Here is a 13,333-nt window from a genome sequence, read left to right as displayed (position 1 = left end):
TATAATATATTAATAACAATACAATGATATTAAATTATTATATTTAATCCTGCTGAAGCAACTGTAGCCCCAAGGAAGGTAACACATACAACGTTCTAACATTCTCTCCACAACATCTTAAGCCCCACAAGCAGCTGAATAACGAAACAGAGCACTCTGTCACTAAAACAGGAGGCATAAAGCAAAGCCCTCAGATCCCAACGTGTGTCCCTTGGTCTTAGACATCCTGCAAAAATTAAACGAACCAGCTCCTCCAATCTCCTATTTTTGAAGACTTTATGAAGAGCCCAGCATTAATGGCAAAAACCCCACTAAATACAGTTTTTCCTAGTCTAGACATAAGTGTATTAACAAAAGGACCCAGCTTTCTGTGTGCTCTGGAACAGCAACAGTCCAGAACTGCATCACCACTGGTTTTTGACTTCTTGCTCAATAAAGTTTTCGTTGCTATTAACACCACATACATGCTAGATACACTTAAGGTTATTCCATACTTTATAATCAAAACCAATCATGCAAGATATTTCTATTTCTCCTTATTTACCATGTACAGTGGAAAGTAAAGCCTGCCAGCTCTTGTCACAAGAAGTCTAATGAAGTACATTTTTATTTCATATTAGAGAAATCAACAAGTCCACTGTAATTAGGCACACAACCAACTGCTCTGACAAATTCTGTAAACAGAATCATGAGCAGTTCCTGCAGTCACAGACATACCAGGATGACTTTTTATTAGACTTCTGCTACAGAACAAAGACATATAGAGCCAGTGAAAAAGGAAAATGGTAGCAAAAAAGTATTTATTAAACACCACATAATTCAAATTCACAGTGTGGCATTAAAACCTGCACTTGCTCCTTTGGCAACAGGAGAGCTGAATAAACCCATGAAGGTGGGGCAGCACATCCAGTGTGCAGGTGAAGTTTGTTAAGGATGTAACTAAATACCATTTCCACAGCCAGAGAGAATTTGAGGGTGGGGAAAAGAGATGAAGGCAACAACAGCCAAAAAAATACCCTTGGAGTGTTTTGTGCAATGTTTTTCAAACAAGAAACCCACTAAGGCTAAAACTTGGGCATGACGTTCTGGGTTCTTACATTCAAATATCAAAAAAGAACAATGGCAAGTACAATTTGACCCCTGTGTGTACAATTAAAACAACTCTGTGACACATTTTTCTCCAAAAGGGCAGTTTTCTACAGGCTGAAGTGTCCATGTATTTAATTGGACCCCTCATGAGGGCTGCAGCTCCATCAGCTTTGCTCACTGGCTGGGACAGTGTGTGGTTTTCAGTCTTCTGCAGCAGCACCAAGCCTGCTCAGGTAGCTCTCCCACGCTGCCTTCCTGTACTTCTCTGCTTCTTGCAGACGGTCTGAAGCTGCCAGGATGCCACGTCCCACAATAATGATATCTGAGCCTTTTTCACCAATAACTTCCCTGGGGCTTAGGTACTTCTGTCCAAGGTTATCCCCTGAAATGCAGACACCATTTATTTTTGTTTGTACAAAATTTTATCTACTAAAAACCTTCAGGGAGGAGCTGGAACACAAAACAGGTTCCCCTGTCCCCAGCTCTCATCCTAACAACCCACAAACAGAAATTGCATGTTTTTCGGCCATCCAAAAAACACAGATCAAATTTGACAGCCTTCACCCTCCTTTTTCATGGTTTACCAATCAGTATAGATGGAACAGTTACTCAAAGAAGCACCACAAAATAAGCCTCAGCCTGCTTAAAGCAAGCAAAACCCCCAAACATTAATGTAAAAGCTTATGATTTCAGTTTAGGTCTCATAAAAATTAAGTATTGTAGAGAAACATATCTCCCCTATCTGCTAGAAAGATAACCTCTTAAGTCAGCACAAAGACTTTCCATTCACTGATACTGCATCTATATCAATACCAAGTGTTTCAGCTGGACTTCTCTATTTATTATGTTTTTTTACTACTACTGTATAGTTTTACATCTAACACCTATCTGAAGACATTTTACATGTGCTCAGGAATGTGCTTGATGGTACACACAGACCTCAAAACAGGAAAAAATGCTGTATAACCTGCTCACTGCCTTCCAGAGCTCCCAAGAAAGGAATCAGCATATCCAGAAATATGGGAGACAGCCCTCTGGGAAACAGACTCCTCCCAGCTGAGAATCAGCATCCAAACCCTCTTCAGAAGCCACTTTTTCACTGGAGACTAGATCACTTCTGTACTTACAAACAGACTAAAAATATTTCAGAAAAAGTTACCTCCAGTTTGCAGCTGCACTCCTGGGGTTAAGTGAAGAAATTCTGGTTTATTACTAACTCTAGATCCACATATGAATCCAAAAACAAAATCTGAGTTTTCTTCAGCCATCTGCACCTGAAAAAGATCAGTGAACAATTACAAATGATATACTTAAAACTCAGCTGGCCTAGCAATCTGTTTCTCATCCACCCTCTGACACTTCAAGCTGTGTGAGGTGGGGGTATGAAACACCTCTTGCTTTCCCAATGTAAAGTCACTCCTCTCTGGCAGAAAAGTGAATGTTGTGTTTCTTTTTATGTTATAAATAATACTGCAAATGGATTTAAACTAATTAGAAATGCACTGCTTAAAGAAAGAAACAAAAAAAATAAGGAGAGGATGCTAATAGAAAACGCAACATGCACTAGAGTTCCAAGTGTGAACTCTGACCACTCTGACCATCTCTCATCACTGGCCTACAGCTGCAACCTTTGAACACCACACAGTCATATGCCTGAGTCTCCAAGGAAAAAACAAACACCTGTAATAGAGATGGAGGGACTTTTGGAAGTGCAAATATTAGAAACAGATAAAACCTCCTGCCACACTTGACAAGCTTTTATCCCGACACAAGACTGCCCACTTACTGCAGCTTTTGTGTATTCACCCGTTGCAAGGGACCCCTGGGAACTCATCTCTGCAACCAGGAGACAGCCACGCTGGAGAGGAAGACCCACTTCCTTCAGGCCTTTCACAACCCCAGAGCCTGGAACCACGTGGGCATTGACGATGTCCGCCCAGGACGCGATTCTGAACACGCCACCTGAGAAGACACAAAGAGGCAAGGAACTGTCAGAAATGTGCTAAACAGGAAGCACAAGTTGGACAGAAACAGCTGCACACCTTATCACTCACATATTTAAAAGACAGTTTTACTGCTGAAGCTTGACTGTTACAAGCTCAGTCTCATCAGACAGCTCTGACAGCTGCCTAACCACAAAACGTAATCTTCCAGTTTACTTTTCACAAACACTTGTTAGTGTCTCACCTTTAATATTTACTGAGACTTTTATGGTAGCCCAGAAATCTGCTGTCCACAGATGCTTATCTGGGTTCCCAGACAGCACACAGATCATATGGGACATAAGGATCAGGGAAAGAGAACAGCAGTTCTACAGCTGCAGATGGAGTATCAAAAGAAAGCCATGCTGGGCACACGAGCACTACAATAACAGCAGGCAGCAGTTTCTCATGGCACACAACTCAGAAGTACTTACTGAGCACAACCACAGATTCATAAAAAAAGTTGAGGTTGGAAGGGACCTCAGGAGGTCATGCCCTCTCAGCAGGGTTAACTTCAATGCTAGGTCAGATTGCTCAGGGTCTTATCCCCTTGAGTATTTCCCAAGGCTGGAGATTCCATGCTCTCTCCTGGCAACCTGTGCCAGTACTGCAGTTACACACACCAGTGGCAAAGTTATAGTAAATCCAGCTTGATAATAATCACCTTCATACTGGTGTTTGACTGTGTTTCCAATATCTGCAAATTTCCTGTCTTCAAAAATCAAGAATTCGTGTTGATCTGTGAGCGTTCTCAGCTCCTTTACTACCTCTTGGGTGAAATCATTCAGGATGTCTATATGAGTCTTCAGGATGCAGATGCTGGGGCCCAGGGTGGCAGCTAGTTGCAGCAGCTCCTTGGGGCTGGTGACATCAGCAGAAAGGCACAAGTTTGTTTGCTTCTTTTCCATGAGCATGAGAAGCCTGGCTGCAGTAGGATGCAGCCCTGGCAGCTGGGCACGAGCGCTGAAGCTCAGCTCCTTGCAGAGTCTCTTCACAGGAGCAGCACCATTCTGAGCCACTGCCTCAAACACATTTCCCTCAATGAACTTCTTCACCTTTTCCACCATCTCAGCAGCCACTTCTCCCCGCTGCTGGAGAATCTCCAGCACCCCAGACAAGGTGCACACAGAGTGCAGGCGAATTCCACGCTCCTCTAGCCTGGCCTTCCCACCCTGCTCCCTGTCCAACAGCACTATGGCATCTGTGACTTTTAATCCCTCTTTCTGCAGAGCTTCTGCAGTTTCCAGCACACTGGATCCACTTGTCACCACGTCCTCAATGATCAGGCATGTCTCTCCTGGATTAATGGTGCCTTCTACCATCCGCTTGGTACCTGAAAAATAAAGAGCAAACACTCCACCAAATTAAGGAAGGTTGGACAACCCAAGAAAACTTTAACAGAATCAAAACTTTACTAGATGATACCACTTATCACAGCTCACTCACTGATCTGTAATTCAGTTCATAAAGACTGTTACTTCTCCAAGCTGATAAAATAATCTTTATGTTTCCAGAAGTTATATTCCACAACAAAACTGACACACTGCTAACAGCACCAATTCAAATGTTTGAATAAGATTACTTCAGAAGTTTAGTATTGTCATGATTTGAAAGCTCAGTCTTACAAAATGATTCTCTTGTTATTTAAAACATCTTTAAGGCAGCCAAGTTACTGGCACTCTTCAGCATGTCCCTTGTTCTGCAGGCAGCACTGTGTGCTTAATAAGCCTGTTAGAACAATTAGAAGGCGTAAAGCCTCAAGTGCCTTTGTCCTAACTAACAACAGGCACACATCCCTGAAAAGCCTCCTGGGAGGCAACGACAAAGGGATGCCTGGCTTTCCCAGGAGCAGTTAATCGCTGTCACAAGAAGGAACAGCAAATGTTTCCATGGCTGTCCCACTGCCTGACACAGGAGCAGCTTTTAGTTTTGACAAGTGTACTTTCTAATTACACACTGTTGGAAGAGGATAAGTAGAAATCCTATGGCTGTATGGCAGGTTAATGCTTCAGTCTGCTCTCCCACATACATGGTTCATTGAGTAGGGAGGGACTGCTGCTCACCTGGCTCACTGATTACAGGACCACAGGATAATGAAAGAAAAAAGGGTTTGAGAGATAAATGAAGAAGAGACTAGAAAGGCTCCTTTTGGTGTCAATACGCAAAAAGCTCTACTTGAGAGCGAAATGTGGCTCTGGTCTCAGCACGCTGGAGAATCTGAGTTATAAATCCTTGTTTCTGGATGAGGCCACTAACCCAGAACCATAGCAAGAGCAACAAGGAAACAAAACGACAAAAAAAAAGAGAGACATTACTAAGGAAAAGAACCAAACTCTCACAAACAAAACCAAAGAAACAGAAAACACCCTTCAAGAGTCTCCAAATCTCCTACAGCAGGACTAAAGCTGCAGGCTAAACAGCAACCAGCTGGGAGAGGCTGATCAGGCTGGAATGCTGTGGGAGGTTTGCTTAGGGGGAAAAGGTCCTGCTTCTTAAATTGCAATTAAACTGGAAGGGAGATGCTGTGCCTTACAAAAGAACCACAAAGTACATAAAGTCATTCCCCAAACAAGGTAAATTGCAAACTCTTGATTCGAAGGCTTTACCGTAGTCTTTCCCCTCCTTCCTCCGTATGAGCATCGGAACCTGATTTTCCGAGCAGATGATGGTGGCCAGCGGCAGCGCCGTGTACGGAACGCCGCACACGCAGTCGAACCGCACCCCCGCATCTTGGGCTGCCTGGAAAAGAAGCCCTGCAACCTGGAAAGGGAAACCAAACGCTTTGTAAGAGCCAGGCTGGAGCGACCGTGAATAAATCAATGAAAACCCCTCTGCCTGACAGGACCCGACCCGACCCGACCCTGCGGAGCCCGGCCCGGGGAGCCGCGGCAGCGCTGCCGCCCCAGGGCCGTGAGGGACCCGCCCCGGGCCGGGACACACGCGGGGCTCCCCGCGCCGCACCTGCCGGAGGAGGCGCGGGTGGGACACGAGGCCGCGCAGGTCGATGTACACGGGGGACGAGCGGCCGCTCTTCAGCACGAAGTGCCCGAAGCGCAGCGCGCCCGCCCCGCTCAGCGCCGCCGCCGCGGCCCCCGCAGGCCCCGCCGCCATCGCCGGGCCCGGCGCGCCGAGATGATGCGGAGCGGGAGGAGCGCGGGGCGGGGACACCGTGCGGACACGGGGGCGGTGTGGCCGCCCCGCATCCCCTCCCTGTGCCGCGAACCCGGCTGCGCCATCCCGGGATCCGTGTGCTCCGTCCCGCTTCCCATCCCCGAGGCGGCGGCCACTGCGCCATGCCGGCGCTGCTCCCTGAGGCCCGCTCTGCCCTGCGCTTTTCCCCGTTCTCTCGTCACCCCATTCCCCGGGAAGCAGAAGCCGCCGGGGCAGAGGGTTTGGTGTGCCCCGAGGGTTTCTCGCCGCCCCGGCTCCCCGGTGATTCCCAAAAGGCTCGGTGGATGACAGTCCCGCGGGCTGGGCCCCTGAGAGGTCCCCCCGGAAAAGATGAGCTGAACAAAGCCCTCAGCCAGCCCTGAGTCTCCAAGGCCTCACTCAGAAAGATGCCACATGTGTGAAATAAGACTGACCCAGTCTTCTTGGAATAATTTTATTTAATCAAAAAAAGCCCAGAAACGGAGTCTTTAGTATACTCTATTTATGGGAATGCAAGGACAGGAGATGTACAGGTCGAAGCTACATCTGTAGATGATCATATATACTGCAGTATAGTAACAACAACATGGGACAGCAAGTAGTCACCTCACAACAGTACACATGAGTGATCAGACTTACAAAGGAAATATTTACAAACCTGCCTTTACAAACCAACATTGTGTGCATACAAATGAAATCCGCAATAAAACTGAAGATACATTTAAGGCAGACCAGCAATACACTGAAATAATTAAGGCTGTGGAATTACTTTGCACCTTGAAAATGCTGAGCTGTTAGCAATACTGTTTCTTTTTTCCTCCTTCAGTGGATTGTTGCTAGAATTGAAAAGCATCAATACGTTCCAACTGTTTGCTCTTATCTCGGTGAATAAGTCTGAGATTGATTTTTTTTTTTTTGCACTTGCTATTGCATTTGCTTTCCAAAAGTTATCAGCAAATTGACCTCAGTGGCAGAGCAGTGTTGAACAGTTTGGTAGAAAGAGAAGTAAAAGCACCAGCATCAGAAGTTGGACATGAAGGTGAAATATGGCTTGAGTAGAGATGTTGGTTTTTCACTAGCTCCATAATAAAGACTACAGTTACAGCAAACATTCAGCATCCTGACGCTATGGAAACACTCAGCACTATACAGATCCCAGAACGAGAGTACATCACTTGATGGCAGTGTGCAGTCAGCCTAGTAAAATGGGATTTGATTTTGTTTCCTTGGGAAAGCACCATTTTCTGATGGGACATGAGTGAATGAGCTCAAAAATAAACCCAAGCCCTGTGTTAGAGGAGAATCCACCTCTGCTGTGAAAGAAACAAGAACAAACAAAGGTGGTGAGCCCCTGTGCATGTAAATTTTCTGCTAGAGCTTTATGTGCACAGAGAAGCCTTTACATCTGTCTCTGAAATTTATATTACCTTAGCTTACTTGACACAGTCCCCTCATTGCAAGGGTATTAAAATAGGGTTATATATAGTCAGGTTATAATGTGTGGTTCTGCATTCAGCCTTTATGCACAGTATTTGCAGCACAGGCCCAATAGCATTGTCAGAAATGCTGATGAACTCCACTGAAGCCACAGCCTCAGGGTCAGCTGAGGGCACAGACTTTGTCTCAGCATTAACTTAGGAGTAAAAAGATACATGTTACTGGAAAAACCCAATCCGTAGTCTTTTAAAAAGAAAGGGCAGGAAGACTAAATGAATTGTTGGTATCACTGAGAAAAGAGAGATATATTATAAATTTTAAAGCCTGGACTGCTTTAAATACTGAAGTCTACCAGCCTGCACTGGCTGTGTCACCCCAACAGTGCCATGCACAGGGGGCTTGGCAGCCTGGGGGTACATGGGGCATCCCCCAGGGCAGCAACACCTGATGGGGGCTGGCAGTTTACACTGGCCAGCAGAATTCCTGCCCTGGCCTGGCTGCTCCAAGTGGAGCAGAGAGAGAGGTGAGTTAATTTCTCATTGCACATTCATTAAATGAATCCATCTTAAAAAAGGAGCCCCCCATGTCCCTGCGTCTGGGCTCTGGGTCACCAGCACCTTCGCTGCTGCCCTGCTGTCAGCCAGCACCTGGGGACACTGTGAGCCACATTTTGAAGTCAGAGCAGAGTAAGAGCACTGTGGAGATGTCTGATGGCAGTGGCTGTGTGCACAGTGCCACTCCACACACAGCTTGTGGTGCACTGTTTGAGGATTCCTGTCCATCCTGGATGGCTGGAAGCTGCTGGAGGAGCTAAAGGGTGCAGCTACCACCACATTTTCAAGCCATCTTGGGAATACCCTGAGTGGTACACAGCTGCAGGTGGAAATCTTCCCCTTGGGGTCAGATATTCTCTGGGGAACTTCACTGAGAAACTGTGTTTGTTACAGACAATATTTCCTGCACCAAAAAATCCAGTCACTGGAGAATGCTACACAGGGGGTTGGCTGTGGTGCTTCTTACTCAGCAGATGCACTCCAGGCCTACTTACTCAGCTTCTGTAATCTCTTTAAAATGGAGTTATGGTTTTCAACAGAGTTACAGGACCTGTTGTATCTGCAGAGGCACCACAGGATGGCTGAAAAACACTTTGAAAGAGTGAAGTCAGGATACTTCCTCTGCATTTATCAAATGGCAATATTGCATGTCAACTCGGTATTATTCAGGCAAAAGCAAGAACGATTGGTAATTACAAATGTTTTATGGAAGTTTTAACTGGTTCAAGTATTCCTGAATGGGCTGTAAGAAGAATGGTGTCCAGGAAGAGGTGTTCTAACATGAATATGGAAAAAGCAAAACCACAAAAGAAAGTGACCCCACAACATTCAACGTCTTCAGAATTCAGGACCTCCAGCTCTCTCAACAAGGAGTCTTTTTTGAATTTGAGCACCAATACCTAATCATATATCATCTCTCTTTCAGCCTTTTGGGTTTTCTTTTCTATTATTTGATAGCAATGAGAGGCTTAAATATTACCTTAAACAGTCTGGCTTTTCCCCCCTGTGCATTCAAAGGGTCTGCTGTTGTACTTTGACATATGAATGCAGGATCTAGAAAAACAAAATGCTAAATAACTCCAAATTTCATGTGATACACGAGAATTTGTTTGTATTAATGCCAAGCAGAAAGCTTGTGGCTCAAACTGTACCCATGGGCCTAATTAAAGCTGTGGGTTTTACAGACCACACTTCCACAAACATTTTTTTAAGGGCAGCACAATCAGAGCACAAAGAGCCAGCTTTGACAAATAGGAAGAATTACAGACAGTCCTGTAGTGAGAAAGTACCTGAGGCTGGTGGTAATTAGAGACCCCCTTGACTGCTGTCTGTATTCAGTTGCTAAGAAATTGCATACTTTGCACTGTTGCTCTGAGAGTCTGGTCTTTATCTAGGAGGTGCTGCTGGATTGCTTAGAAAATCAGCTGCTGCTCTACACAGGAACTGAGACAGGTTCTAGATGATTTTCAAAAAGCTTAACCTTCTGTGAACACTTGTCTCTTTCAAACCTTTCCACACTCCCTCCCTGTATCAGATCTCTCACAGAACTGCTTCTGGCTCTGCTGAGGCCCCTGGGCTCACCCTCTGCCTGTGGCTTCCCCATTTCAAGGGCTGTTCTTTGTTGCACACACTCAGTCCTGAGCGCTGAGGGTTTTTGCTGTGCCTCTTCTCCGCTAACAAAATACTGACCACTCTGGTGTAGTGATAGAGCAAGCACAAAGAGAAGGGCCAGGTCTCCTCCCTGCTGTGAAGGGGAGCTTGGAGGTGGATCAAAAAAGGGCTATCAGAGCCCTGAGAATTTAACAGTACTTGCAGGGTATCTCCACCACCCACTGGCAGAGACAGCGCTTGCTCCTGCAGGCTCACAGTGCAGTTACTCAGATGGTAAATGAGATTTGACTCTCTCCCTTACCAGAGAGTCTGTATGAGCACACGTGGTCGGATCAAGCCCTTTTCCTTAGGAAAACCTTTGGTAACAACTGCCATCTCCCATTACAGACACACAAATGGTACTCAGCACCGAGACAAAGTCTCCACATGCCAGGGGAAAAAAAATCTCTTTGACTGTAACCCTACAAGGCTGTAGAGCTTTGTGGTGTGGCAGTAGGATGGGGAAGTCCCAGATGGTTTTCCCTTCCAGTCCCATTTCTGGAAAGGAAGATTTGGCCAACCTACAAACTGCTGATTTGTCACTGCAGACTCCCTATGTTGGTTACACTTAAGGCTGGCTCTGTCACTGTAACATCAATATGATGATGTTGCAACTTGGCTTGCAAGAGAGAAATGTTTTAATTGTGAATATTATTTTTTATTACAAATTAGGCTTTGGACATAAAAATATCCTCATGAATGCTTTGGTTATGAGGTGCTGATGGTGGCTGAGAGATATTTACAAGTTTGGAAATGAAACAAATGACATGCTTTAAACACTGAAAACGATTTTCAAGCTGTAAGCACAAGAATGAACTCACCACTCCTACTGCACTCTGAAAGGCTTAGATGGACTTTGGGCCATTCTGAAGCTAGAAATGGAACAGGATCCTTTATATTTATATATATTTATATCTATGATACAATATATGTATACTGAAAACCTGTGATAGAAAAAATTGTCTTCATCACCATCATCATCTAGTTTACAGATACTGCAAAAATTGGACTCTGCCTTTTCTCAATGCACAGGTTTTGCAAAAGATTTCTGTACAATGTGTATAAAATGCTTTTAAAAAACCCACCATAGTCCCATTGTGCTTAGTCAGAACCAGCTGTATGCTCCAGTGAATTCATTGCCTTAATCGTAGCTCTGAAAGGTGCTGCACGTTGACTTAACACAGCAGAAAGCCCAAGCAGGGCCTTAATGGAGGATTTTGGTCTGAGCACTACCACGCAACACGAGTGTTCCTGAGCCACACCACCATGGGAGCTGATCCAGCAGTGACTGGAGCCTGATCTTGCATGTCCTATGCAGGCAAAGTCCCCACTGAAATCATGGCAGACCTGGGCATATGGGGCATGAGAAATATGACTGATAACCTGGAGCAGGCTTGCAATGATTTCAGCAAAAACTGACCAGTCCAGTTCTGCAGTACGTGCTAAGGTCAGCTGGTCTCACTTCCCCCCCTATTATTCTACTTCTAGTCTTCTGTACATTTTGAATTCAGTTCAGCAAGTTCAAGGAGATTTCTTATAAGGCTGCCTCACAAAGATTAAGGCAACTGCAAGTTTGGCTGTCATTCCCAGTTTGCTTCCTGCAGTCCTTGTTTGGCAGTGGACGTGGCAGTACCATGTGCCCCGAGAGAGGGAGCATGTCCCCGTTGCTGTCACCCTCTTTGCCTTGGTCCCATTGCCATGTCTGCAGTGATTCCCACCCTGCAGTTGGTGAAATGCAAACCGAACATGGGATATGTACAGGCGGATCCGCGTGCTCCCGGCGGCGCTCCCGGCACACGGCTCAGGAGCAGCAGGGTGGGATCCCGTGGATGGGACACTACGTGCCCGGGTTCATCCTGCTCAGCAGGAAGCTCTTGACGCTGGGGACCGGGTGCACATCGTACTGGTGCCTGCGGCGCTCGATGAAGGACGCCAAGCGGGAGGTATCCAGTGGGATCTTGGAATAGCTGCCATTGTGCGGTTGCAGCCACGGATGCTGTAAACAAGTGGCTGCTGTCGGCCTTCTCCTGAAGTCTTCCTGGAGCATAACGTTGATGAAATCCCTGGCGGCGTGGCTCACATCGGAGAAGTACTCGTGTGGGAAGCTGAAATCCACTCTACACACGTTGATACAAGTCTCCTCTTTGCTTTCATCCAGGAATGGAGAGACACCACTTAACATGACGTAGGTGAGGACCCCAATGCTCCAGATATCCGTGCTCAGGGAGACTGGAAGGCCTTGGATAACTTCAGGGGCTGCAAACTCCGGGTTTCCAAGGAGGTGGTGGACATGGTAATGACCTGTGATCTGGACTGCATCTTCCAAATCAATGATCTTGACACGAGGCACTGGGATTCTCAAATCAATGAGCAGATTTTCTGGCTGTTGAAAAGACAATGAAATAAACTTAATCATAACTATATTTTGGCAAATAAAATATGTAGGATTCATGTAGGCTTAATAGCTAATCAAAACTTGCATTTAATCACATGTGCAAGGGAGAGATCAGGAGAGTGAATAATAAGGACCCAGCTCAGCTGGGTTTGCTCTAAATTCAGATCAATGCTGCAGTTGCAATGACAAGATCCTCCTTTGCACTAGGGCAACACTGGGATTTTGCACTTTCTCCCAAATACTTACAGTTTATATTCCCAAACAAATCTCTACAGATTAAGAACACTGATGGATTTTTAAATTTTAATAAGACATAATATATATCTGATCAGTTTATTTAGATTCCATATTTATTTGTTCAGATGACAGCTGGCTAAGTTAGTGTGCATAATTTGCAGCAGAAATGTTCCCGATGAAGTAAATGTTCAATTTTGCACCCACTATCCTGGGAGGGACTGGTGTTTGCCATTACTGTTGCTGTCAATTGACATGGAACTGCCAGTGCCCCCCTACATACAGCAGGACACAGTCATGCTTTCCAAGACAGTAAAATTACATTTAATCCCAATTGGTTTTCTCTCTGTTTTAGGAGCTCTCAGTATTTAAGGTTCTCTCTCTCAGTGAGAAATACTGAGCATTGCCTATACACACTCTTCTAGGGACTTAACATGGATTATCCTTCCTTTGTTTGCCCTGAGATGATTTCTGAATTTACTTCTTGCACCCTTCTAGTTCTTTTTTTCTCTCTCTCATCTATCTATATATATAAAGCAAAGTTGACTACTTGGCTGTTTCAGTCTCTCCACTTGCTCTTCTCTTGTGCTGTCTCTATTGACAAAATTAACACATCCTTGAGCAGGATCCTGGGACAACACAACCCATGGACAGGTCAGCTGTCACTACCAGTGCATCTCCTGCTTCCCACTTAGCAACAGAAGGTGCTTTATTTAGCATCTCTCATTCAGGGGAACTGCAGATAGGTCACAGAAAATTAGCTTTCCACCTTGTTTCTTTGTTTATGATGAAACAGAGAATTCATTGCAGTTTCTTACCTCCAAGTAATACCTACTTTTTGA

The 13,333-nt window shown here is 45.3% G+C and overlaps 2 protein-coding genes across 2 annotated transcripts in view; both read right to left on the bottom strand.

The window, feature by feature from the left end:
• Positions 1 to 704: 704 nt before the first annotated feature.
• Positions 705 to 6,200, bottom strand: UMPS (uridine monophosphate synthetase). The gene is made up of 6 exons (XM_039701532.1): positions 6,033 to 6,200; positions 5,678 to 5,831; positions 3,736 to 4,404; positions 2,876 to 3,051; positions 2,249 to 2,363; positions 705 to 1,471 (listed from the first exon to the last, which is right to left on the bottom strand). The coding sequence occupies exons 1-6, from the start codon at positions 6,180 to 6,182 to the stop codon at positions 1,290 to 1,292; spliced, it is 1,446 nt and encodes a 481-aa protein (XP_039557466.1). The 5' UTR covers positions 6,183 to 6,200; the 3' UTR covers positions 705 to 1,289.
• Positions 6,201 to 6,664: 464 nt separating this feature from the next.
• KALRN (kalirin RhoGEF kinase) overlaps positions 6,665 to 13,333 on the bottom strand; it is a 474,406-nt gene continuing 467,737 nt past the window's right edge. Inside the window, exon 59 of the mRNA XM_039698296.1 lies at positions 6,665 to 12,245. Within this exon, the coding sequence (XP_039554230.1) occupies positions 11,700 to 12,245 (546 nt within the window). The 3' untranslated portion in view covers positions 6,665 to 11,699. The remainder of the gene's footprint in view (positions 12,246 to 13,333) is intronic.

Source organism: Passer montanus, unplaced genomic scaffold (genome assembly GCF_014805655.1).
Source record: "Passer montanus isolate IOZ18808 unplaced genomic scaffold, ASM1480565v1 scaffold1, whole genome shotgun sequence".
Lineage (NCBI taxonomy): Eukaryota > Metazoa > Chordata > Aves > Passeriformes > Passeridae > Passer > Passer montanus.
This window is presented reverse-complemented; position numbering and strand designations above follow the sequence as displayed.

Coding starts and splice junctions, on each gene's coding strand:
- UMPS (XM_039701532.1), bottom strand. CDS start 6,182: ATGGCGGCGGGGCCTGCGGGGGCCGCGGCGGCGGCGCTGAGCGGGGCG. Junction 4,405..5,677: donor GAAGGAGGGGAAAGACTACG/GTAAAGCCTTCG, acceptor TTTATTTTTCAG/GTACCAAGCGGATGGTAGAA. Junction 1,472..2,248: donor AGTGCAGCTGCAAACTGGAG/GTAACTTTTTCT, acceptor TCTGCATTTCAG/GGGATAACCTTGGACAGAAG.